The sequence below is a fragment of the Mauremys reevesii genome, linkage group 3, assembly GCF_016161935.1.
Source record: "Mauremys reevesii isolate NIE-2019 linkage group 3, ASM1616193v1, whole genome shotgun sequence".
Classification (NCBI taxonomy): domain Eukaryota; kingdom Metazoa; phylum Chordata; order Testudines; family Geoemydidae; genus Mauremys; species Mauremys reevesii.
Window position 1 is genome coordinate 92,807,321 of NC_052625.1, and position 23,838 is coordinate 92,831,158.

A 23,838-nucleotide genomic window follows, 5' to 3' on the forward strand; every position below is an offset into this window, starting at 1 on the left:
TCTCAACACTCCCTCACTTTGTGCTTAGCAAAAAGCACATGGGTAAGGAGCAGGAGAGAACAAGCCAATGAAAAAGAGGAATAACAAAGGCAGAACATGGGGGAGCTAGGAGGAAGCACATGCTAAGACAGTGAGAACAAATGAGAGTGGGAATGGGGTGGGAGGAAGTAAAGGAATGAGAGGCAAAATCATCAGCCAGAAGAACAAGGGAAGGTATTGAAATATTCAACAGCGATTGGAAGCCCTTAGGAACAGGGATCATCTTTTTGTTACATGTTTGTATAGCACCTAGCACAATAAGGCTCTGGCCCCTAGACACTACCACAACACAACATAAACATTTGTTTTGCAGAGAAAAGTTTAGGGAAAAGGAATGGATGGGGTGGCTGGTTTTACACAATCCCTATTATCAATTGCTGTTCTACTTTTTGTCTCCAGCTGCTTCTCTCTTATTGTTTCATTGGAGAGCTGAATACCGTGCACACACACCCTCTGTGTTTCCCGATCACACCTTCTGTCCTTAAGCCAAAATAGCTGGTGAGTTCTTGTTATATTAGTGTCATTTAACTGAACTGTTCCTGGTGGCCATTCTCACTCTGGAGAAATGAATGGGAGTGGTACTCCCATGTTTTGTATAGTGTACTCCATAACATCCATAAGGGGAGGAGAGCATTAACTGTATAATAAATCCATCATTCTTTGAAACTCCATATCAGAACTACTTGAAGTCCCCAGATAGACATATTCATTTAATTCATCATTAGTTTATTTCTCTGTAGTACAGACTTATTTAACTTAACCCTTTCAACAGCTGTCCATTTTCAATCTATTTGTATATTGCTTATTTACACGGTTAATTTTTCTAATACAAGAAAGTGCCACATTAACTGGCTTTGATCAGATTTTTAATTTTTTTCTTTAGTAATATGTGAAGATTTTATCTATTGTCACATTAAATATTAAGTATCAAAGTTATAGGAAGATTAACAATGATGGAAACTTCTAGTCTAAAAGAGCTAAAGGGAAGCAATGGGAATACATGCATTGACAAAATAAAAATAGATAAATCACATCTCAAATTGGCAGTACAGAGACTCTAATACATAAGTCACTGACTATATAAACTAGATTTTTGGCTTATTACAACAAGCAGCAACCCACTAACCTTCCTCTTTTGTCACATAACTGCAGAAGTGCTAACTGGCCACTTCATCTTGAATGGTCACTTACAATATGCATTAACTACTCATGCTAAACAATCTGTTACACCTTGTGTTTAGCTGTGACACTGAGGTTATATCTACACTTAAATGGCTACAGCAGCAGAGCACAACTGTACTGCTGTAGCACTTCAGTGTAGACACTCATTACGACAGGAAAGGTTCTCCCGTTACTGTAGCTAATCCACCTCTCCAAGAGGCAGTTGTCTACACCAGAGGTTAGGTTGGCTTAACGACAACATCGCTCCGGGGTGTGGATTTTTCACAACCCTGACTGACATGACTGGGTCAACCCTACTTTTTAGCGTAGACCTGGCCTGAGTGCCTTTTCCAAACCTGGAGAAGAGCTCTGTGTATGCTCAAAAGCTTGTCTCTCTCACCAACAGAAGTTGGTCCAATAGAAGATATTACCTCAGCCACCCTGTCTCTCTCTATAAACAAGAACTGTTATAGTGCTTGATACAATGGCGCCTCAAGCCACTACTGTAATACAGATAAGAATAAATATTATTGTAACAAAGCCAAATTTGGAACTATTTAATCAGCAGAAATTTGATTCTTTAGTACATATAGCCCTGGTCTACTCTACGGGGTTAGGTCAAATTTAGCCAGGTTAGGTCAATTTTAATATGAATGCGTCCACACAACCAACCTCATTCCGTCGACTTAAAGGACTCTTAAAATCGATTTCTGTACTCATCCCCGGCGAGGGGAGTGGCGCTAAAATCAACCTTGCTGGGTCGAATTTGGAGTAGTGTGGACACAAATCGACGGTATTGGCCTCCAGGAGCTATCCCAGAGTGCTTCATTGTTACTGCTCTGGACAGCACTTTGAGCTCCGATGCGCTAACCAGGTACACAAGAAAAGCCCCAGGAAATTTGAATTTCATTTTCTGTTTGGTCAGCGTGACTAACTCAGCAGCACAGGTGACCATGCAGTCCCCCCAGAATCATAGTGCGTAGAATGTTTCTACGCTCCCCTCTATCATCTCGTCCCTGACGTTATCAAAGATTACAAGGTGAGAAACACACACTCGCAATGAGATGTTTTCCAAGCTCATGCAGTCCACCCGCACTGATAGGGCACAGCTTAATGCATGGAAGCATTCAGTGGAAGAGGCCGGGAAAGAATTAAGTAAGTGCAAAGAGCGGAGGCAGAACATGATGCTGAGGCTAACAGGAGAGCAAACGGATATGATGAAACGTCTGTTGGGGGAGCAAACAGACATGATGAAGCGTCTGTTGGGGCTGCAGGAAATCCAACAAGAGCACAGACCCCCACTGCATCCACTGTATAACCGCCTACCCTCCTCTCCATGTTTCATAGCCTTCTCACCCAGACACCCAAGAACGCAGGGGGCAAGGGAGGCTCCGGGAACCCAACCACTCCACTCCAGAGGATGGCCCAAGCAACAGAAGGCTGTCATTCAAACAGTTTGATTTTTAGAGTGGCTACAATAAGCAATGTGGCCTTGTCCTTCCCTCCTCCCCCACCCCACCTGGACTACCTTGTCCATTATCTCATTTTTTTTTATTAATAAAGAAAGAATGCATGGTTTCAAAACAATAGTTACTTTATTTTCAAAGGGGGAGGGTGACTGACTTACAGGGAATTAAAATCAACAAAGGGGGTGGGTTTGCATCAAAGAGAAACACACACAACTGTCACACCGTAGCCTCGCCAGTTGAAAACTGGTTTTCAAAGCCTCTCTGATGCGCAGCGCTGTGCTCTTTTAATCGCCCTGGTGTATGGCTGCCCAAAATCGGACACCAGGAGATATGCCTCAACCTCCCACCCCGCCATAAACGTCTCCCCCTTACTCTCACAGATATTACAGAGCACACAGCAAGCAGCAATAACAATGGGAATGTTGGTTGCGCTGAGGTCTAACCTAGACAGCAAACATTGCCAGAGAGCTTTTCAACGTCCAAAGGCACATTCTACCACCATTCTGCACTTGCTCAGCCTATAGTTGAACTGCTCCTTACTACTGTCCAGGCTTCATGAGCCATGGGAGCAAGGGGTAGGCGCAACCGTGTGGTGCTGCCAGCTGGGAGAGCAGCCTGAGGCAGAAGCCTCCAGTTCGCATGATATTCCAGGCAGGACTGAATCTCCATGAGATGAAACTTAAAGAAGAGAATGACCTGGAGTCTCTGGCTGCCATTCGGTGCTCTAGGAAGAGGATAGCCATATCTGTCCAGGCGCCCCTGATCGACCTCACCAAGGTCTGCCAGGAGCACCCAGGAGACATACAATGGCTATCAGTCCTACTGCACCATCTGCCGTGAAGGCAAGGAGCTGCTGCTGTGTAGCAATGCTATACCGCGTCTGCCAGCAACACCCAGGAGACGTACGGTGACGGTGAGCTGAGCGGGCTCTATGCTTGCCGTGGTATGGCATCTGCACGGGTAACCCAGGAAAAAAGGCGAGAATTAATTGTATGCCATTGCTTTCACAGAGGGAGGGAGGGGGACCTGACGACATGTACCCAAAACCACCCACGACAATGTTTTTGCCCCATCAGGCATTGGACACTTAACCCAGAATTCCAATGGGCAGCGGAGACTGCGGGAACTGTGGGATAGTTACCCACAGTGCACCACTCTGTAAGTCGATGCTAGCCATGGTAGTGAGGATGCACTCCGCCAACTTAATGCACTTAGTGTGGACATACACAATCAACTGTATAAAATCGGTTTATAAAAATCGACCTAATTTTGTAGTGTAGACATACCCATAGTTTAATAGCCTAGTTGTCTAAGGGAGCTGTGTTACATTTTGCCACGGCTTAACTGGGTGTGCTATTTATATCATGGAGACTTTAGTAATCTGACTATACACTACTCTAATCTAGTCTGTCACTCTACATACTAATTTGTTTTATAATAAAAAAATATTTATAATAAGCAGGCCAAATTTTACTCTCAATAAAACTGGCGTAAATCTGAAATAACTCTTTGGAAAGTACTGGGATTTATGCTGGGTAACAGAGCAAAATTTGTCCCAGTATACAATAATCAACACCATGCTTATTTTATTTCTACAGCACATTTCATCTCCTTAACATGGAAAGGATGGAGAAATATAATAAAGGGCGTTATTTCCTACAAGATAGTCTTTTGGCAGGTAATTCCAACTGGAGTATCTTGATTCAATTTTTACAGTTAAAACTGCAACTTGATTGTGAATGTCCACAAACAAATGAAAACACTAGTTTCTTTGATTCAATCCTCTCTTTTTGCCCATTTTTGGGAGTCTAAAAAGGAAGGCTATTTTTGTTTAAAGCAGTACCTAAACCAAATATAATATTTATCTCTCTCCAAGAAGTTTAAACATGCGTATAAAGATGTTGTCAGAAGTCAGTTGCCGGTTGCCCAGAGACAAGTGTCTATAAATTTTCTGTCTGTCCTAGAATAATCCCGCTATACTTGACAGGCAATTACTTTGCAATTACATTGTGAAGTGTTTATAGTTTTTAATGGGCATCTTATCCATTATCTTAATAATTACCATAGCTCATAAACCTCATTCCTCTGCCATTTGAATGCTCAATATATTTGGTGTATATTTATATTCAAGACAAAGTTACATGAGGAGGTTAGAAGTGACCTTTATCATAAAAATTCTGAGCGCCAACATTGCAGCGATCTGGTAGCAATCTTGCTAGTTTTATAGCTGGCTCCCTAATAAGCCGCCTTCAAACAAACAAGTTCATTTTCTTTTAATACATTAGACCATCCATGACAAATAACGTATATTTCCCCGGTAACAAATCTTCATTGCCCTATACGTGATAGAAAAAACCTCCAGGCACCGAAATCTTAAAAGGTACAATATGTATATTTCAACAATCAGATGTGGACAAAGGTTTCAAGTTCATTATGGAAAATCTGTTGAGTCTGACTCTAGTTCTAAAGTTCTTATTTAAGCAGAATCCATTATCTGCCAATAAGAACTTTTTAACAACACTACTGCACAGTGAAATCTAAAGGGACAATGTCAACCTTCTTAAAAACACAGTTATTTCTAATACCTGATAATCCTATTCCTAAATTATATAAACTCTCTCCTTGGATTCTTTTCCACCAGTGATCCTTACTGGTGTGACTATAGTCTTAAGCTCCACGCTAAAGAGGATACTATCAATATACAGAGAGAATTGGCTCTATGTTCCTCAAAAGAGAACATAAGAAAGGCCGTACCGGGTCAGACCAAAGGTCCATCTAGCCCAGTATCTGTCTACCGACAGTGGCCAATGCCAGGTGCCCCAGAGGGAGTGAATCTAACAGGCAATGATCAAGTGATCTCTCTCCTGCCATCCATCTCCATCCTCTGACGAACAGAGGATAGGGACACCATTCTTACCCATTCTGGCTAATAGCCATTTATGGACTTAGCCACCATGAATTTATCCAGTCCCCTTTTAAACATTGTTATAGTCCTAGCCTTCACAACCTCCTCAGGTAAGGAGTTCCACAAGTTGACTGTGCGCTGCGTGAAGAAGAACTTCCTTTTATTTGTTTTAAACCTGTTGCCTATTAATTTCATTTGGTGACCCCTAGTTCTTGTATTATGGGAATAAGTAAATAACTTTTCCTTATCCACTTTCTCAACATCACTCATGATTTTATATACCTCTATCATGTCCCCCCTTAGTCTTCTCTTTTCCAAGCTGAAGAGTCCTAGCCTCTTTAATCTTTCCTTGTATGGGACCCTCTCTAAACCCCTAATCATTTTAGTTGCCCTTTTCTGAACCTTTTCTAGTGCTAGAATATCTTTTTTGAGGTGAGGAGACCACATCTGTACACAGTATTCGAGATGTGGGCGTACCATGGATTTATATAAGGGCAATAATATATTCTCAGTCTTATTCTCTATCACCTTTTTAATGATTCCTAACATCCTGTTTGCTTTTTTGACCGCCTCTGCACACTGCGTGGACATCTTCAGAGAACTATCCATGATGACGCCAATATCTTTTTCCTGACTCGTTGTAGCTAAATTAGCCCCCATCATGTTGTATGTATAGTTGGGGTTTTTTCCAATGTGCATTACTTTACATTTATCCACATTAAATTTCATTTGCCATTATGTTGCCCAATCACTTAGTTTTGTGAGATCTTTTTGAAGATCTTCACAATCTGCTTTGGTCTTAACTATCTTGAGAAGTTTAGTATCATCTGCAAACTTGGCCACCTCACTGTTTACCCCTTTCTCCAGATCATTTATGAATAAATTGAATAGGATTGGTCCGAGGACTGACCCTTGGGGAACACCACTAGTTACCCCTCTCCAAATCCCTGGGGGTGTCAGTAGCAGCCAGAAAACATCTGAACTTGCAGAGGGAAGAGGTGAGTGTTAGGATATAGATATTCAGGCCTGTCCGCAAAGGCCTATACTTTAAGAATGTAGGTGTATTCTTATCACTTAGCTAGTTATAGAGATAGAAAAGAAAGAATCAAAATCACTCTCTGTATGTGTAAGGGCCTTCTCTCACTGTGACAGTCTGAGGCCTGGTTCTTAGGCTAAGGCCTTCGGCTAAGCAGCAGAGGCCAGCCATAAACTGGGAAACGTATGGTCACATCCTTACATTCCAAACTAGTCACACCAAAATAAGGTGCTATTGGGCTGTTAGGAACACAATCCTGTCCTGATATTCCTATCACCTCCAGAGAAAGGGAAGAGCCTAGAAGATGTAAAAGGAAACTTAGTTTGATAGCATCCTGTCTGGCAAGAACTCACTTATCAATAGCTGGGATGTGAAATCCTCATTTCTGTACTGTTCTATCACTGTACTCTCCACTTCCCAATTGTTTGTCTGTATAATCTCTGCCTGGTTCTGTGATTGTTTCTGTCTGCTGTATAATTAATTTTGTTGGGTGTAAACCAATTAAGGTGGTGGGATATAATTGGTTAAATAGCCATGTTACAATGTGTCAGGATTGGTTAGTTAAATTTCAGTAAAATGATTGGTTAAGGTAAGCTAAGCAGAACTCAAGTTTTACTATATAGTCTGCAGTCAATCAGGAAGTAAGGGGGGGAATGGGAACAGGGAATGGGGGTGGCGGAATTGGAATCATGTTTTGCTAAGGAGGGAATGGGAACAGGGAATGGGAGCAGGAACAGGGGCACAGGCCAGGCTCTGTGGTGTCAGAGCCGGGAAGGGGGACACTAAGGAAGGAAACTGGAATCATGCTTGCTGGAAGTTCACCCCAATAAACATCGAATTGTTTGCACCTTTGGACTTCAGGTATTGTTGCTCTCTCTTCATGCGAGAAGGGCCAGGGAAGTGAGAGGGTGATGGAATAAGCCCCCTAACAATGAGAGATACAGAGTTTATGGAGGGGCTAAGGGAAATAGGCAAAGGGAAGCTGTAGAGATGTTAACATGCAGGGCGAGAGTAATGGGGGAAGAATTTTTTGAAGGGGACTGAAAGGCAAAAGCTGACCATGACTCAAGAAGAGGTCAAAGTAGACAGGAGGGGAAACGACACTTGGAGGGTGTCACACTGGACAAGAGATGAAGAAGAAGGGATTGGGCCAGGTCCCTGTCGTTCACGTGCTGCTCTCTGGGGGTGGGAACGGGGAATAACAGGATCGGTGCTGAGCTATTTAACAATTGGCGTGGGAGAAAATGAACAGAGCACAAGTTAACTCTCCTAATAAAAGGGCTTTGAAAAGTATCTGTTGCAAGTGCAATGAGCAAGTCCAAGCTCATTACCAGGGAGGCCAGCTTGCTGAGAAGAAAGAGCATCGGCCCAGGTGACACCGGCAGCATGGAAACTCGACAGAAGAGAATGAAAACAGTTTCTAATGTGCTTTAATACTGAGTTTAAAACATTAAAAACATTCCAGTCAGACTGTGGCTCCCCAGCAAGGTGCACGGCATGGAGAAGGCTCAGGGATCCCCTTCTCTCTCTTGACTACAATCCCAGAACTCATCCCTCCTGAGTGCAAGCACAGCACTACTGGTCACACCAGAAAGGCCACCGTGCCCACCTCCAGTGTCAGGTCAGACACTTGAGCTGCTCCCCTACAAGTTCCCTCTCCACCCCCTTAGTCCCAGAAGTACTCTGTCTCTGCCTCTCTCCTGCTAAGCCAAAATAGCTCCAGGAATGAGCTGCTGGTGAAGGAGAGACCTTCCTTATGCCCCTGCCGCACATCTGAGACTTCAAGAGCCATAAGGCAGCCCTATGGCTCCTCCCCACTTCCTCCCTCACTATTCACATCCTAGAACTGTTCTATCACTATTTGCAGGTTAGGATTGGTACTGACCATCGACCCTGTCAAGAGTTAAAAACTGTGTCATCTTTTCTTTTTAGTAACAGGACTAACGCTTGGGCTCAAAAATGCCAACTCTAATTTCAAAAGGACAAGTTAAAAATTACATTCTGGTCTAACATTGGTAACAATAGATTAAAATAACACTTGTAATTACTAACACTGAATAACTGCAGAAAAAACTATTTTCCTCTCATTTTCAGTTTATTTACTTTGTGCATGAAACAGCCCTTTGGGAAGAGTCAGTTTCCTTTCTGTTTGGTCCTTCAAGCAGCAAAAGGGGACAGAGGTTATTTTTAATTGGGAAAACGTGATTCTAAAGCCATAAAAAATGGCTAGGGACTCAAGGGGAGACATAATATATGAAGCAAGATTTAAGTCAACTCTTTTTAAAAATTGAGCGTCTCTCTTTAAAATCTAAATATGAAAATACATTTCACTCTACAGTCCCGCTGAGCGGGGATTCTCTACTAATTCTCAAACCGCTGAGGTGAGAAAACAGGTGCAGTTATCTTTTTAAACTAAAATTTTAACACCGAGTTAAAGCCTCTCATGTGAAGTTAATTACTTCTGATATTTTGAAAAGGAATGAAAACAAATGAGTTGCTCTACTTTACTGAACACAAACAGCAATTTTTGATTAACAAAAGTGTAAGGTATTTAACATGTGGTCTGGATTCACTGCATGGGCATATTCTTATCCTCACTATGTTTTAAAGTTCTATCACACTGGAATGCTAGTTAACATACAACATTTTGCTAAATGCATTGAAATTCACTCTGCAGTTTGCATATTTGAAAAAGAAAAATGTACACACAATACAAAACTATTTTAAAAGACCATAAGAACTACTGAACGCAAGGAAATTCACTAGCATCTCCTATACCGGGCACAATGGCATGCATCAAGGGCATGCATCAGCTGTAAGCATGCTTCCCAGCGTGAGCAGACAGACACATGCTAGCTCTGCTCGAGCTAGTACACTAAAAATAACAATGTGGCCACAGCAGCACAGGCTAGCCGCAGAGTACAAGCCTGCCCGACCCCAGGAGTACATACTTGGGTGGCTAGCCCAAGCCACCATCACTACACTGCTATTTTTAGTGTGCTAGATCAAGCAGAGCTGGCATGCATCTGTCTTCCTGTGCTGAAGCATGCACCTGACTGGTGTGTAGACACACCTTAAAGCAGTGGTCCCCAACCTTTTCGTCTGGAGGCGGCAGTGGAGCATCCGGCGAAATGCTGCCGAATTTCTGCGGCATTTTGGCGGTGACGCCTCTCGATGATGTCGTTTGTTGACAAACGACGTCATCGAGAGGCGTCGCCGCCGAAATGCCACAGAAATTCGGCAGCATTTCGCCGGATGCTCGACCGCCGGCCAGGATGCGGGCGCATTTAGATGCCCCTGCAGGCGCCATGGCGCCCGCAGGCACTGCGTTGGGGACCCCTGCCTTAAAGCAAGTAGCCACAGCAGCGCCTCTGTGGTCAGAATGGAAGTGAAGGATATTCAGCCTGGTGCGTTTCAGACTCTTAGGGTGATATCCCACTGAAATCGATGGAAGTTTTGCCAATGACTTAAATGATGCCAGGATTTCCCCCTTGGTCCTTAATTTACTATAGAAACAAAAGGGTAGGATTTTCTGAAATGCTCAGAGCTGGCCTAACAATGCTCCTACCAAAGTCAACGGTAAAACTCCCACGAGCCAATGGGAGCTGAGTTAGGTTAACACTGAGCACTTCAGAAAAATCTCACCATTAATTCCTTTCTGTTTCTATAATAGATTACATGTATGTCCACTGTAAGTTCCCTTTGTAGTGCCAGAGTGGTGTCAAGGATCCCTAGACTAAGTGAGAATCAGGCCCATAACCTTTACCCCAAGGTAACAAAAGCTGTCACAAAACAGACTACTTGCACATGCTGACTTCTGCAACAAAATAAATGGGACCAGGCTATTCATTATACAGTTTTTTCTTATGCATCTGCAAAAACATTACCGGTAATTGCTAGTCAGAGTAAGATGGCAGCCACTCTGCAGTTTCAAATTCTAACAATTATCCTTTAAATCTCCAGTTACCTTGCAGTAGAAAATGTATAAAACACAGCTACGGCTCACACCAAAGAGCCTTTCCATACCCAATTGTTGTATGATTCCATGAGTCATTTAAGCAGTGAGTTAATCAGCCACCACTCTATGCACGACAGTAACCTGTTACTGGAGACTCTCCCCTGGTAGTCACTCTCGTCACTAACAGGAATGCTTGGACAATCAGAAAGAGAACACTGGATACAAAAAAAGCAGGTTTTCAAATGAACATTTTCAATGATCATCAAAAATATCTAAAAAACCTCAGAAATGGCATCCAGTTCCTCTATTCATTTAACAACGGTCTCATGTGCTCCCCCAAAGCACACTATTATATTTACCTTCTCTACACTCCCCTCCCTAAATAAAAAGCAGCAGAATTGAAACTTTAGGGTCATTTGCTGTGCCAATAATATATTGTTGAAATTAATTATACCCAAATCAATAGCATTTGTCTATGTAGGTTTTCACCTCCTACACTCTATTCATTACAGGAATCCATACATTAATATGATCATGCACTGAACTATAAAAGCAGCAGTGCATGTCAGGAAGACAATAAACTTGACATACAGCACTAGCTTTATCCCAATGGGAGTATCTAGAAAAACATCTATCACCACCATCAAGGGACAAGGTGATACCCAAAGGGCTGGACAGGGGAATTCCCAGTCATCAAATAACTATGCCTATGTACAAGAGGCTTAAACTTGAAGTCAATCCATTCCTATCACACACACTTTGTGCATCAGTTGTAGGTTTAATTAGAGATACACATACAAAGTAGGATGCGCCTCCAAAATCAGCAGTCAGCTCATTGTGTAAGAGGGAGGGAAGAGAAAAGATACTAGCATAAAAAACGAAAATATCTTGGAGCTGAGAGATTTCCAAACACTTCACAAGGCAGGGTTAACGTCACAAATTGTACCCTCAATCCTACTTGTACACTTGGGAAACCTCTTTTGCAGGAGGTTTCATACTACTTATTGCCACTGAAGTAAAATCTTGCAATTAAAATTTATTCCAAATATTTCAAAAGTGTACATTAAAGATGTGACTATTTTGGGTATTTCCATTGTTTAACAATTTCATTTATTTAAAAAGTGGAACTAAAGAAGTCTAACTTGATAGAAAAGTTATTTTCTATAGATATTTTTGAATCATCCCATAGAATTTAATAGAGTAGTATATTCCTAGGCTAGGTAAAAAACCCTAAAAAAAACCCCACAACCTACTACAGAAAAGTTCTCCTTCTCCATTCTATTCTATAGCTTTTTAGAATAATTTCTGTAGAGCTCTATTGGTTTTATCCCTAGGAAATTCAATAGCATTTTCCCATAGAGTAAAATTAAAGAAGGCCAAATGCAGCAAATCTGGCACAGAAGTTCCCATGCCAGCCAAGCCCAGAGAGGCAGCTTTCATTACACTAGCATTCGAGGTACTAGGCCAGCAGGAGCTTCTAATGGCAGCCACTGAATCAACAGAATCCTAGCTGCCCAAAGCCACTTTCTTCCCAGTTTCCTGTCAGGATCAGGCACTTCTAATGCTGCTCTGCCCCCTTTTGTAACCCTAAACATAGAAATAAAGTTATGGACTCTATGCACTCCCAGAACCTGGTCATTTGCTCAATTTCCAGCACCAGGGGTCTCAGCCGTTATTTGCACAAGCACAAACCAAATGACAAACCAGGCCCAACGCGTTTAAGATCCCAAATCAGAAAAATTACAAAGCAAATATGTTAATTTTATTTGTGAGACACTGTAGTGCCCAATTACAGGTAACTGGGAGAATGTGCTATTGTTACTACAGCTACAATCAAAGTGAAGCAGCACAGAGACCCAGAAAGAAAATACTCCACCACAGCCACTTGAGTACACAAAGGAAAAATGGCCAAGGGAAGTAATTCAGAATGGAGGAGGAGGAGGAGGTTCAGCCCCCATCTCTGCATGTATTAATGATTTACAATCTTTTAACTTGTTTTTTAAAAAAAACAGTCAGTCATTCACCTTTACACACTTTGACTTCCAACATAACAGGCACAAAAGATTATGCGAGTTCAATTTTTGAAGACACTTCTGTCAAAAGAGCAGTGCATATTAGAGCTAAAGTTAACAAGTATCACTAAGAACAGTTAAAATAGTAGATTCTCTTGGATTTTAGATATAGGAAATAATTTGTTAGGTGGAACTGTACTGTAAGAGTGGAGTTTCCAATTCCAGCAGATATTATCCAGTGGACACTTCCTGCTGTTACCTAATCAAAAAGATGGATTACTAGCAAGGATTAATCTATAATCAAAAGCTCTCAACACTTTACACTCCACTCTTAGTACCCACCCTTGGGTATCAGTGGCCCATGCCATGCCATTTGCCCAGCAGGGACTGCATGAGGCAGGAAGCAGTGGCACAAATAAGTGCCAGAAAGAGTGGTGTTTCAGTTGTGCATTCCCAACTTTACCAACCAAAAATATCCCTTTAACAAAAAATAAATGCAAAAATCCCGGGCCATTAGCGTAAGGGTGATACTCTCCATCCTTGAATTACATGAAATTACCGCAAAACATCTCCGCATGATTCTGGACAACCCCATCCATCTTCCACCACCAGTTGGGTGTTTTGTGAAGTCCCCAGTCATCTCTCACTCAAGCCTGCTGCAGGGCACTTCAGTTTGTAGTTTCTAGGCGAGAGCCAAGCTCCATCCTCAATAGCTTTCCTTTTTACTAGGCTGCTAAGCAAGAGTTTAACATTATGTAAATCACCACTACCACAGCCTTTAAATCCACCACAATCTATTTATTGAACTAGCCTAGGGATTAAAATATATTGGGGGGAAGAGGAGGAGAAAGGAGCAAATAAAAATAAATTCATTCCCTGCAGCGTCCCAAGACCTTTTCTTTCCATGGGCCTAATCCAAAAATCCACTGAAGTCACTGGAAAGTCTTCCACTGACTCCAATGGGATTTGGTTCAGGCCCCAAGTCTCCAACCCTTTTCAGTGTCATGCCAAATTTTAAGCAGAAATGCTGCATCCTCTATTTAACATCTGCTGCCAAGGCTAGCTTTGAATTCAAACCTTACAAGTGACATGTAGTTCCCTTACCTCGCTGTTGTGGCCCCTCAGATTGAAGTTGATTCTCTGAGGGGTGTTCCGGTCTCTCCGACAATGACTGGAAGTGAAAGTCACTCCGACAACTCCTCTGCCATTGCCTGTTGCCAGCCAGCCTTCTTCATAGTACCTCCTCCTGCACACTGGTTTCTCCTTCTCGCTTTTGGGAACTCTACCTTTCCAGGAGAGGCAGAGAATGTTGGAATCGCTGCAAAGAACAGGCCCATGTTCCACCGCTGCATACATGCTTTTTTTTATCTTTAATTGTTGACATAAGAAAGTAATATGTCTAGTGCACAAAATTTAAATCTTTTTTTTTTATTGATAAGACTGACCTGGGATAGATCACTAGAGGGGAGAACACGGATCAGTGTTTATAAATATCCACCAAATGCATAGTGAAAAAATCTTCTATAAAAGACAATGGCAGTTGGCTAAGAAAAAGTAACACTTAAAAAAAAAAATCAGATTCCTTTTGTCTTTGAGTCATTAGAGTGAGGGTGCACTTATCCTTTGGAGAAACAGCTACTTCATAAGAGGCGCTCAAGAAGTGGTAAGTCGTCTTTTTGCTCAATTTGATATAATCTTTATACAGCCTGAGATTCCAGTTTAGCGTAATGCAATTCCAGAGACAAAGAGTTGCAAATGTGTAGATTTCAAGTAACTTAAGGCTTTAAGATTTCCTCCAGTCAGATTTTCTTCAAAAGTTCAGTCGCAGAAATTTAAACACGCACACACATATACATGTAGATATATATGACATTCGTCTTTCCCAAGCTGCCCTCTGGCATAACTTCTCCGCCAAGCGAATTTCTGCTGCTAAAGCTGAAAGATTGCATAAAGGGAAAAAAAGGCACACAAACCGTGCGAAACAACAGATCCGAGCTTGTGCAGGCACCACTGTGCCAGGCCAGATGGGAAATCCCTCTCGGTACTAATCTACTCGGTGGATTCAAAGGTTTTTGCAATCCAAAGACAGTCCTATTTTCATTGCAGCTCTTTTTTCCACCAGAGACCCAACACAACCTGAACTCTTTATCATGCTATCTCGCCTGCTTTCCCAATTCTCGCTGCCACACGGGCATGAAAAAGAAAACCCCTTTTCATTTAGCAGAATCAAAAATCCTCTAAAGCTTTTAGAGCAGATAAGTTTGCCTCAGGTGAACCATGAAATTCTCTCTCCTACAGAATAGCAGTGCACGTCAGGCTGTTTTTCTTTTACTTTTCCCTTTTTCCTGCTACAAAAGAATCAGACTTTTCACCCTGCTGCAAAAACAAGTGCCAAAATTAAAGCATGTCAAGAAAGCACTCATTTGCAAACCTTCTAGGATTCGAGGAAAGAAGAAAAATAATCAACAAATAAAAAAAGAGGAACAGCACTAGAAATCTGACTTCCCAGTTTCACTATTTCCCTAGATATTTTCTTTCCTTGTTTGATGGACTCCTTCCTTCTTGAGGCTTGTCTAGAGCTCAGATTCATAGTTCCAAAAGACCACATTTGCAGCTGTACATGAAGGAAACATACGTTGTGTTCTGATTGTTTTAGATGAATAACATTTATGAGTTTATACCATACTAAGTAAAAAGAGGGAAAAAAAGGAAGGGACAAAGTATGTTCGATGACCCAGTTAACTCAATACAGAGGATGAGGTTTGTCAGTTCAATGCCCAAACTTGTCCCATTGTTTCTAAACTTACTTTCTTCCAGTCATTACCACACAATAAATGGTCACTATTTATTAGTCCAGTACATTAAACTCAATTACAGTTTACTGAGGTCAATGCAAAAAATGTGCCAAAGACAGTTCATTGTTCCTTTTGCAATATCTAAGTCAGTTTCCTCCCCACGCTGCCTCTCTCTCAATTATTCCTTTAGATTGTGGAGGTATTTGTGAGGCTTGTTCTGTGGCAGAGGGTGTTCTTTCTTCCTCTTCCTGCAAACCTTTTTCACCCGTGAAGACCATGTGGAAAGCAGACCATTAGTGGCAGGTGTCTTTCCATGGGCTCTTGATCCCTGTGCTATCAAGTTGCTCCATCTGGTTCTTAAGTTAATTTTCATCAATTGCGAAACTCTCAGGAATATGCAAGAACAAGTCAGTGTGGCTATGGAAATATGTGGGTATATACATACACACAGTGTACACAACCTGTACACTCAACTAGGTCACTCAACCTGGTACTTGAAACTGCATCTACCTTTTCAGCTTCACTATGGTAGTCTAATAAGATGTCTATTTTTCAAAGCCTTGACATCCTGGATTCTTCCAATTCTGTAAAACAAAGCACACAAAAAAAAGACAGTGTAAAAACAAGACTGCAAAACAATGTAGTTTGAGATATATATGAGAGCTATCGTGGCAGTGATTCAGCATGATGATTCAATATTTTATATGTATATAGCTTTTTTCATTCCAAAGGATCACAAAGATTTTCCACAGTCTACACACATCCAAAATCTAATAAAATGCAACCAGGTCTGGAATGGAGAGGGAGCAATTAACTACTGCACAGCACACTGCACTGCACCACAGTTGGGGAAAAGGGAAATTTGGATGGGGATGGGGGGAGGAAGAGAACAAGGTTACTCCCACTCTTACAATAAAGATCCTATGCCTCTTTTGTAAGTGCAGAGGAGACAGATGTAGGGTTTTTAAAAAGATATCACCTGTAAGAGACACACAATAAACTACATAGTGCAATACTCCATTTATCTGCATCAAAAAAATGAAGGAGTGATTTGATCCCACTGAGACTGAAACATGTCAGGAAGTCTGAGTATTCCCAAACAGGATGCCTAGAACTTCAGGTAAATATTCATGGGTTTTAAAGACAACTGATTTCTTGAATTGAAAAGGGTCAGATGCTACCAAACAAATATACATTTGAATTGGGGGGGGGGGGGGAACCAAGCAATTAAATTCAGTTTTATAGAAGATGAGCATAACTATAAGATAAGAGGCATGTGTTTAACATGCACTTAAAAGTTATTGTGTCAACACTAATTTTGTCCTCTTTTTGGTTCAGTATTCCATTAAGAAAAGTATTACAGCTGCAAAGATAGTCTTGCCTACACCACACACTAAACCAGTGGTTCTCAACTTGTGGCCCAATCAGCACAGAACTGTGGCCCACCTAACATCCTCAGGACCATACAGGTAGCATTGGATGCGGCCCATGTAACACATTGTGGGCCACATATGTAGGGCTGCTAACTAATTGCACAAAACCGAACACTCCTGCCCCGCCCCTTCTGAGGCCCCGCCCTGTCCCTTCTCCAAGGCCCCTCCCTCCGCTCACTCCATCCCCCATCCCTCCCCACCCTCACTCACTTTCACTGTACTGGGACAGTGGGTTGGGGTGCAGGAGGAGGTGAGGGCTCCCTTTTCAACCAGGCACTCCAGTCAAAAACCGTATGCCTATGCGGACCACTATGGTAAATTGGTTGAGAACCACTGCACTAAACTGTGCTAACAATTTAGAACAACTGCCATTTAGCACAGATACATGAGAGTCAACAGTGTCTGGCAAGGAGTTTATAAATCTATGCCTTGGACAACCTGGTGAGGAGGTGGAGTAGTTTACAACACAATTTAGCTAGCATGCTTCTTAGGAAATAGTCTGTTCATGCCACTCAGGAAGACAGTACCAGAACCTGCCTAGCAACAACTGGTCTAAAAGTGGTGGTTGCTAACAGTTTTTTCATAACAACATGGTAAGGATTTAAAAAAAAAAAAAAAAACACTTTATGTTTTCTCAATTTACAGTGCTCCTGAACCAGATGGTGAATGAACTTGGCATTGAAGAATAACTCAAATCAGAATTTAGAAAGCAATGGCTTCAGAGATAAACTCTCTGCTTGAACTGTAAACAATCCTGATCCTTGAAATCGTGAATCAGAGCTGTTAGTTGCATCCCCTGCCAGGCTCTTCCTAACAGATAACAGATTTAAATTCAACAGCATTCCCTTTGCCTTGTCTTCAGTTGACAGCAGGGGCCTGTACTATGAGGCAGGTCTTAACAGATCATACTGGCAGACAACAGAACTGCTTTTAATATGCTGCAAAGGGTGTCATTGAAACATCAATAACAGAGACACGAACAACACTTATGATAGCAATTGTTTGAACTGCATGAATAGCATGTTCTTAAAAGGGTATTTTCAAAACCACAGACAAGCATACATAGCTTTGCACAGGTTTTTCATATAATTTCTTGTCTGCTACTTACGAAAATTAATAGTTTTGTTTTTTTGAAATGACTCACTCCCCCGCTCCCCCATAGTTTTTCCCATTTGCTTCCACAGTTAAGTAACAAGGCTGACTTTGTATCATCTCTTCTATGGCTACAAACCCATGCCTAATGTTATATAAAAGATTCCGACTTCATTAGAGAATCAAGCAGAAGGAACAGTTGAACTGCAAGGCAGAAATAAAAATACCTGAAATAACTGCAAAGGGGATACAGCAAGTGATTACTCAAGTACATTTTTCTTAACAACAATGGTTACTTCTCTAGCAGGAAAGTCTATGTATAAAATCTGTGTGTAGCAGAATTACACACACACACTTAAAATAACTCAAAAGTTAGGAAACACCAGAACCCAGATTGCCTGCATGACCTTCATTCAGCCCCCTTGTAGGTATGCATTGTGATGCAGTTTTTAATTACATGACCACATACTATTTGTTCCCAAAGGACTTCTACCTCATTTAGTGCGCACGCATGCACACACTCACTCACTCACCTCCATTGCCCACTCCCCTGCTCCTGCCTCTCTCCCCGCTGCTTATCCCTATCATTCCCTCTTAAGGTTGCCAGGTGTTCAGTTTTCAACCGGAACGTCCAATCAAAAAGGGAGCCTGGCGGTTCCAGTCATCACCGCCGACCGGGCCATTAAAAGTCTGGTCGGCAGCGCAGCAGGCTGCCCCTACCTACCCTGGCTCTGTGTGGCTCCTGGAAGCAACTGCCAGGTCCTTGCGGTCCCTAGGTGCAGGGTCGGCCAGGGAGGCTCTGCACGCTGCCCCCACCCCCAAGGCCAGCTCCGCAGCTCCCATTGGCTGGAAACCATGACCAATGGGACCTGCGGGGGGCAGCACCTGTGGGCGCGAAGTAGAGTGACCAGACAGCAAGTGTGAAAAATCAGGACGGGGTGGGGAGGTAATAGGCACCTATATAAGATAAAGTCCCAAATATCGGGACAGTCCCTATAAAATCGGGACATCTGGTCACCCAAGCACGAAGGCAGCACACACAGCCGCCTGGCCGCCCATGCGCCTAGATGCTGCCGGGACCTGGTGACTGCTTCCTCGGAGCCACAGTTAGTGCCGCCGAGACCCTGCTCCCTGAACCCCTAGCCCAGCCCAGAGCCCCCTCCTGTTCCCCAACTCCCTCAACCCCCCCCACTCCCCAACCCCAGCCCTCCCTCCCCCTGCTCCTCAACCCCCTGGGCCAGCCCAGAGTCCCCTCCCACACTCCAAACCCCTCATTCCCAGTCCTCCTGCACCCCAGAGCCTGCACCCCCAGCTGGAGCCCTCACCCCCTGCCATGCCCCAACTTCCTGCCCTAGCCCAGTGAAAGTGAGGGTGGGGAAGAGCAAGCAATGGAGGGAAGAGGGATGGAGCTAGTGGAGGTGGGGGCCTCAGGGAAGGTGGGCCTGGGGTGTTTGGTTGTGTGTGATTAGAAAGCTGGCAACCCTACTGTCCCTGCCCTCTGCACCCTTCTGCCGCCACCACATCCTTCCTTCCTGGCACTTGCTCCTGGCCCCTTTCCCTTCCTCCATGTCTCCTATTCTCTCACACACATTTCATCCCTATTTCCCCTCCCCCATTCCTCAGTCCTCAGCATTGAGTCAGGTAGCTGCTTCTTTGGCACCAGCTGGGAGGACACTGACAGCACAGGAGTGTCCCTCTTTTCAGTTCCAGTGCCTGGAGCCTTAGTAGGCCAGAAGAGCAATTCCAGGGTAAGTTCTGCTCAGCCTCTGCAGCCCTGGGCATAGAGCTTGCTCAGCTTCTCTGTGGGGATGATACATACGCAGTCTGGTCGTACATAGAAGCTATGAGGGGCTGGAGCACGATCAATACAGACAGAAAATTTAGCTGTCAAACTCCAAGTCTCTACTCAGTATGTAAGATCAGTGACTTTTCAGATGTTCATAGAAGGTCAAAATTTTGGAAATTTTTCAGGAGCACAGAAATCCCTGACAGTAAAGTCACCCTGATGCTGAATTTCAAGTCTCTGCTCCAAAGTACTGAGGTGCTACAATGGGTTTTTTATTTAATTACTTTTTAAAGATTAGGGGGGAAAAGCTTTTTTCCCTAACCTCATTCCAAAATTGCTCAACTGTTTTAGCTGAACCTTTCCAAATATTCAGCCGTAGGCAGACACCAGCATGGAAAAATTTCACTGCAAATGTTTAAGTATAAAAGCAACTGAAAACAGGGTCTCACGTTGGAAAGTGTCGGGTATCCTTAATCATAAGTATCACTGCCTGTGCCATCTATAATAAAAAGCCACGCCATGTACACCAGCTAGAGATTTTAATCTTTGGTCTCAAAGTATTTTCTCTCATCACTGGCCAAATGCCAGTGCCTAGAAAAGTTTACTGGTCCTGAAAATATTTATACTTTCTAGCACTGTCAGGTGTGGTAGAAGTTGAATTGAATATTTGTCCCTTCCCTCTGGCTCCTTCCCTAACAAAGTCTCGGATACTGTGAGTCTCATGGCGATGATGTAACATCTACAGTCACCCAGCGAAACATCTACAGTCATCAGACTGGGGAGGGAGAAGTGAAGTCCAATATTTGTGCCACTCTAGCACTTCATTAACTTCTTGTCTCCTTTTTAATATCAAGATCTGGCTTTTCTTTCCTTTTTTAGGGCCAAACTACTAAGCATTTCTATCTCCCAACTGCTTCTATTAACTTGTACAAACTATCAGTATTAAGCAAAGTTGGACAACCAGAAAAATATTAACTTCCTCTCATGCATCTTTCACCAAGCTCTCTTTTGTCAACACAAAGTCGTCATGCACAGCCAAGTGCATGGATACTGCAGCGAACTCTACACCACTTTACATTTCACAGCTCCCAGTCTGTAGGGCTTCAAAGTAAGAGCTTCTTTACACTTAAAATGCTATACCTCCTCAGTGTAGAGACTACCTATTCCAAAGGGAGAAATTCTTCTGTCGGAATCGGTAATCCACCTCGAGAAGCATTAGCTAGGACGATGGAAGAATTCTTCTGTCGACTTAGTGCTGTCTACACAAGGACTTAGGTCAGCTTAACTATGCCACACAGAGGTGTGGGTTTTTCACACCCCAATCAATGTCATTAAACCGACCTAATTTTCTAGTGTTGACCAGGCCTAAGTCTCTTAAGATGAGGCAAAAAGGATATGGAAAAGTACACAGAAAGAGAATTCAAGAGAATGCATGGTATTCTTAAAACTATAGCTGCTAAACAAAAAGATTTGTGGCCTGAATTTCTGATGTCCTGAACACAATAAGAGCTGCAGATTCTCAACATCTTTGAAAGTCAGGCCATCAGATTCCAGGATCCTCAGACCTGATCAAATTCTCTTGCTGCCAAGCTAATTTTCTCAAGAATCCAATGAAACAGCAGCTTGTAAGAGTTCCATTCACAATCTCAGTGTGAAGAAACATATCAACAGATCCACAGAATTTCTTACAACCCTTCATTACAAAAATAGGCTACAATCCAGGCCTTTACACTATGGGGGCAAGGCTCAATCACAAGGAATGCAGGATTCAGGCCTCAGGGTGTTCACTTAAAAGAATATCAGGCTAAGTATATTTCTTTGAAAGAATCAAAAATTCTTGTTATTAATATTAGATTATTAAAACAATGTTTTAAAAAAATCAATTTATGCATCATTTATATATGTAATTTCTCTCAGTTTGGGCAATGTAAATCAAGTGGGTTTTCATGAGGATGGCAAAACACACAACCCTTAACAAAGGCAAGCCTTCTGCCAAATTTCAAGTCCTTGTTCCAAAGGTTGGTGACACCAGAGCTCCTTAAAGAAAAAGTCACCAAAACATATATACATACACATACACACACACACACAAAAGGGCAAAACAATGCATTTCTTAGGAAAGGTTGAACTGTTTTAGCTGAAATTTTCCAGAAATATTCAGCCTGAAGCAAACACCTGGCATGAAAAATTTTGGCCCTAACAGATAAAGTTTGGCAAAACTATAAGCAACTGAAAACAGGATTGTATAACAGGAAGTGTTGAACAACCTTAATTAATGGGCAGCATTACCATCTCCTTGCCTATAATGCTGTGTATAGTCACTGTAACAGCGACATTCAAATTATAAATTAGATGCAAGAGACTAAGTTAATACAATGTTAAAGTTAGAAATCTAACACACAGAAGGCAAGAAATGACATCTTACTGTTCTCAGGGCAGCACTAATTTGCTTACATTGTACATTCTGGAGCAAAGACAGCCTCTCCATAATTAATGTTGCAGCTACATTTCTCTTAAAAACCTAGTTTTATACGGCCTCTAATCTCTGCATACGTAGATAAACAGGCTTGAAATCTGGCGGGGCAGACTTCATGAGGAAAAGTTTAGGCCATTTGAACAAAGGGTTCTCAAAACACAGCACCCTCCCTTTTCAAAGTTCCAGAGGCAGCTAGCCAGCTTCCTTCCCAGCTGGGACAAGCTTGTTTCCCCCCTTCCCAACCCAGGGGTGCGTGGGTGGGAGGGATAAATGTGTGTGAAGAAAACAGCGTGTTACACTCTCACTCACACCCCTGCCGGGAGAGAGAGAGAGAGAGAGAAACAGCACCCACCCCCGTTGGGGGGTGAAAACAGCACCCAGGGCTTACAGGAAAGCAGTGCAGACCCCAGCGCTGCTCCTGCTCCAGCTGCCTTAGGCTGGCAGTGGGGGCTCACAGCTTTGCCTGCGAATCTCAGCATCTTCAACTCCTAGCTGTAAATGGGTGCCCCATGCATTGGGGTGGGAGTAGGGGTGGGGACAAGCAGCCCAGATGTGCCTACCTTTAAGCTGCAATACAGGCACAGTACAGTAAATCTTTGCCCTTTTTGGGGGGGGGAGGGGCAGAGTCTCCACTGCTGCCTGATTGGTTACTTCCGGTTTCACATGGTGTCCAGTTGACCAGTCAGTCCGTAATTCTGGTGTTTGTATCTTTGAGATTCTACTGTATCATATAGTATCCCACTGAGCCATGGAGGTGTCCTTAATGGAGACAAGAAAGTACAAACCTATCCAACAGCATGCAAGAGACTAAGTTTATTAACAGAAATGGTAACTTGATGGTGCTTCTTGTTTTTGATGTGACAACCATGTCTTCGGCTAATTACTGTACATTTAGAAAATGGAGGCCAGGGTATTGATTTCAGCTTCTGGGTTTATTTAGTCCAAGTCACAGTTATTAAAAGAGCTAACAGTAACCATCAAATTATTACAATGACATATGACATTCAAATTAAAAAAGAAAATTTCAATAAAATGAACTATAAGATGCCTAAAAAAAGTAACATTTAACACCAACAAGACAATAAAATTAGATGAAAACTCATTGAATTTTTTTTAATGAAAAAGGTATATTTTCTTGCAATTAGTCATCCCTTTTTCAACCAGCCCTAACACATTTCTTTTTCACCCATTCCCTTTAATTATCACCCCTTGCTCACTTGCCTCACTTTTATTTCATGACTTCACCTCCACCTGCCTCCCATTATGTAGCAGCGCAAGTCCCAACATAAGTGCAAAATAAACAAATTATACATAAACACTGTTTTGTAGTTTAACTGAGAGTGAGTGGGGATTCTAAACAAACAATGAAAACACAAATATCTGAACATAAGAACGGCCGTACCGGGTCAGACCAAAGGTCCATCTAGCCCAGTATCTGTCTACCGACAGTAGCCAATGCCAGGTGCCCCTGAGGGAGTGAACCTAACAGGCAATGATCAAGTGATCTCTCTCCTGCCATCCATCTCCATCCTCTGACGAACAGAGGCTAGGGACACCGTTCCTTACCCATCCTGGCTAATAGCCATTTATAGACTTAACCACCATGAATTTATCCAGTTCTCTTTTAAACGCTGTTATAGCCCTAGCCTTCACAACCTCCTCAGGTAAGGAGTTCC

At 42.6% G+C, this 23,838-nt stretch overlaps 1 protein-coding gene across 4 annotated transcripts in view; it reads right to left on the minus strand.

Moving 5' to 3' along the window:
- The window catches only part of TULP4 (TUB like protein 4), a 269,619-nt gene that overhangs the window by 209,062 nt on the left and 36,719 nt on the right, over positions 1-23,838 (minus strand). For 3 of the 4 annotated variants that reach the window (XM_039529683.1, XM_039529682.1, XM_039529684.1), the window contains one exon: positions 13,685-15,959. In XM_039529683.1, coding sequence (XP_039385617.1) covers positions 13,685-13,936 — 252 coding nt within the window. In that variant the 5' untranslated portion in view covers positions 13,937-15,959. Of the gene's footprint in view, positions 1-13,684; positions 15,960-23,838 lie in introns of those variants that run through there. The other variant, XM_039529686.1, reaches the window with a different exon arrangement.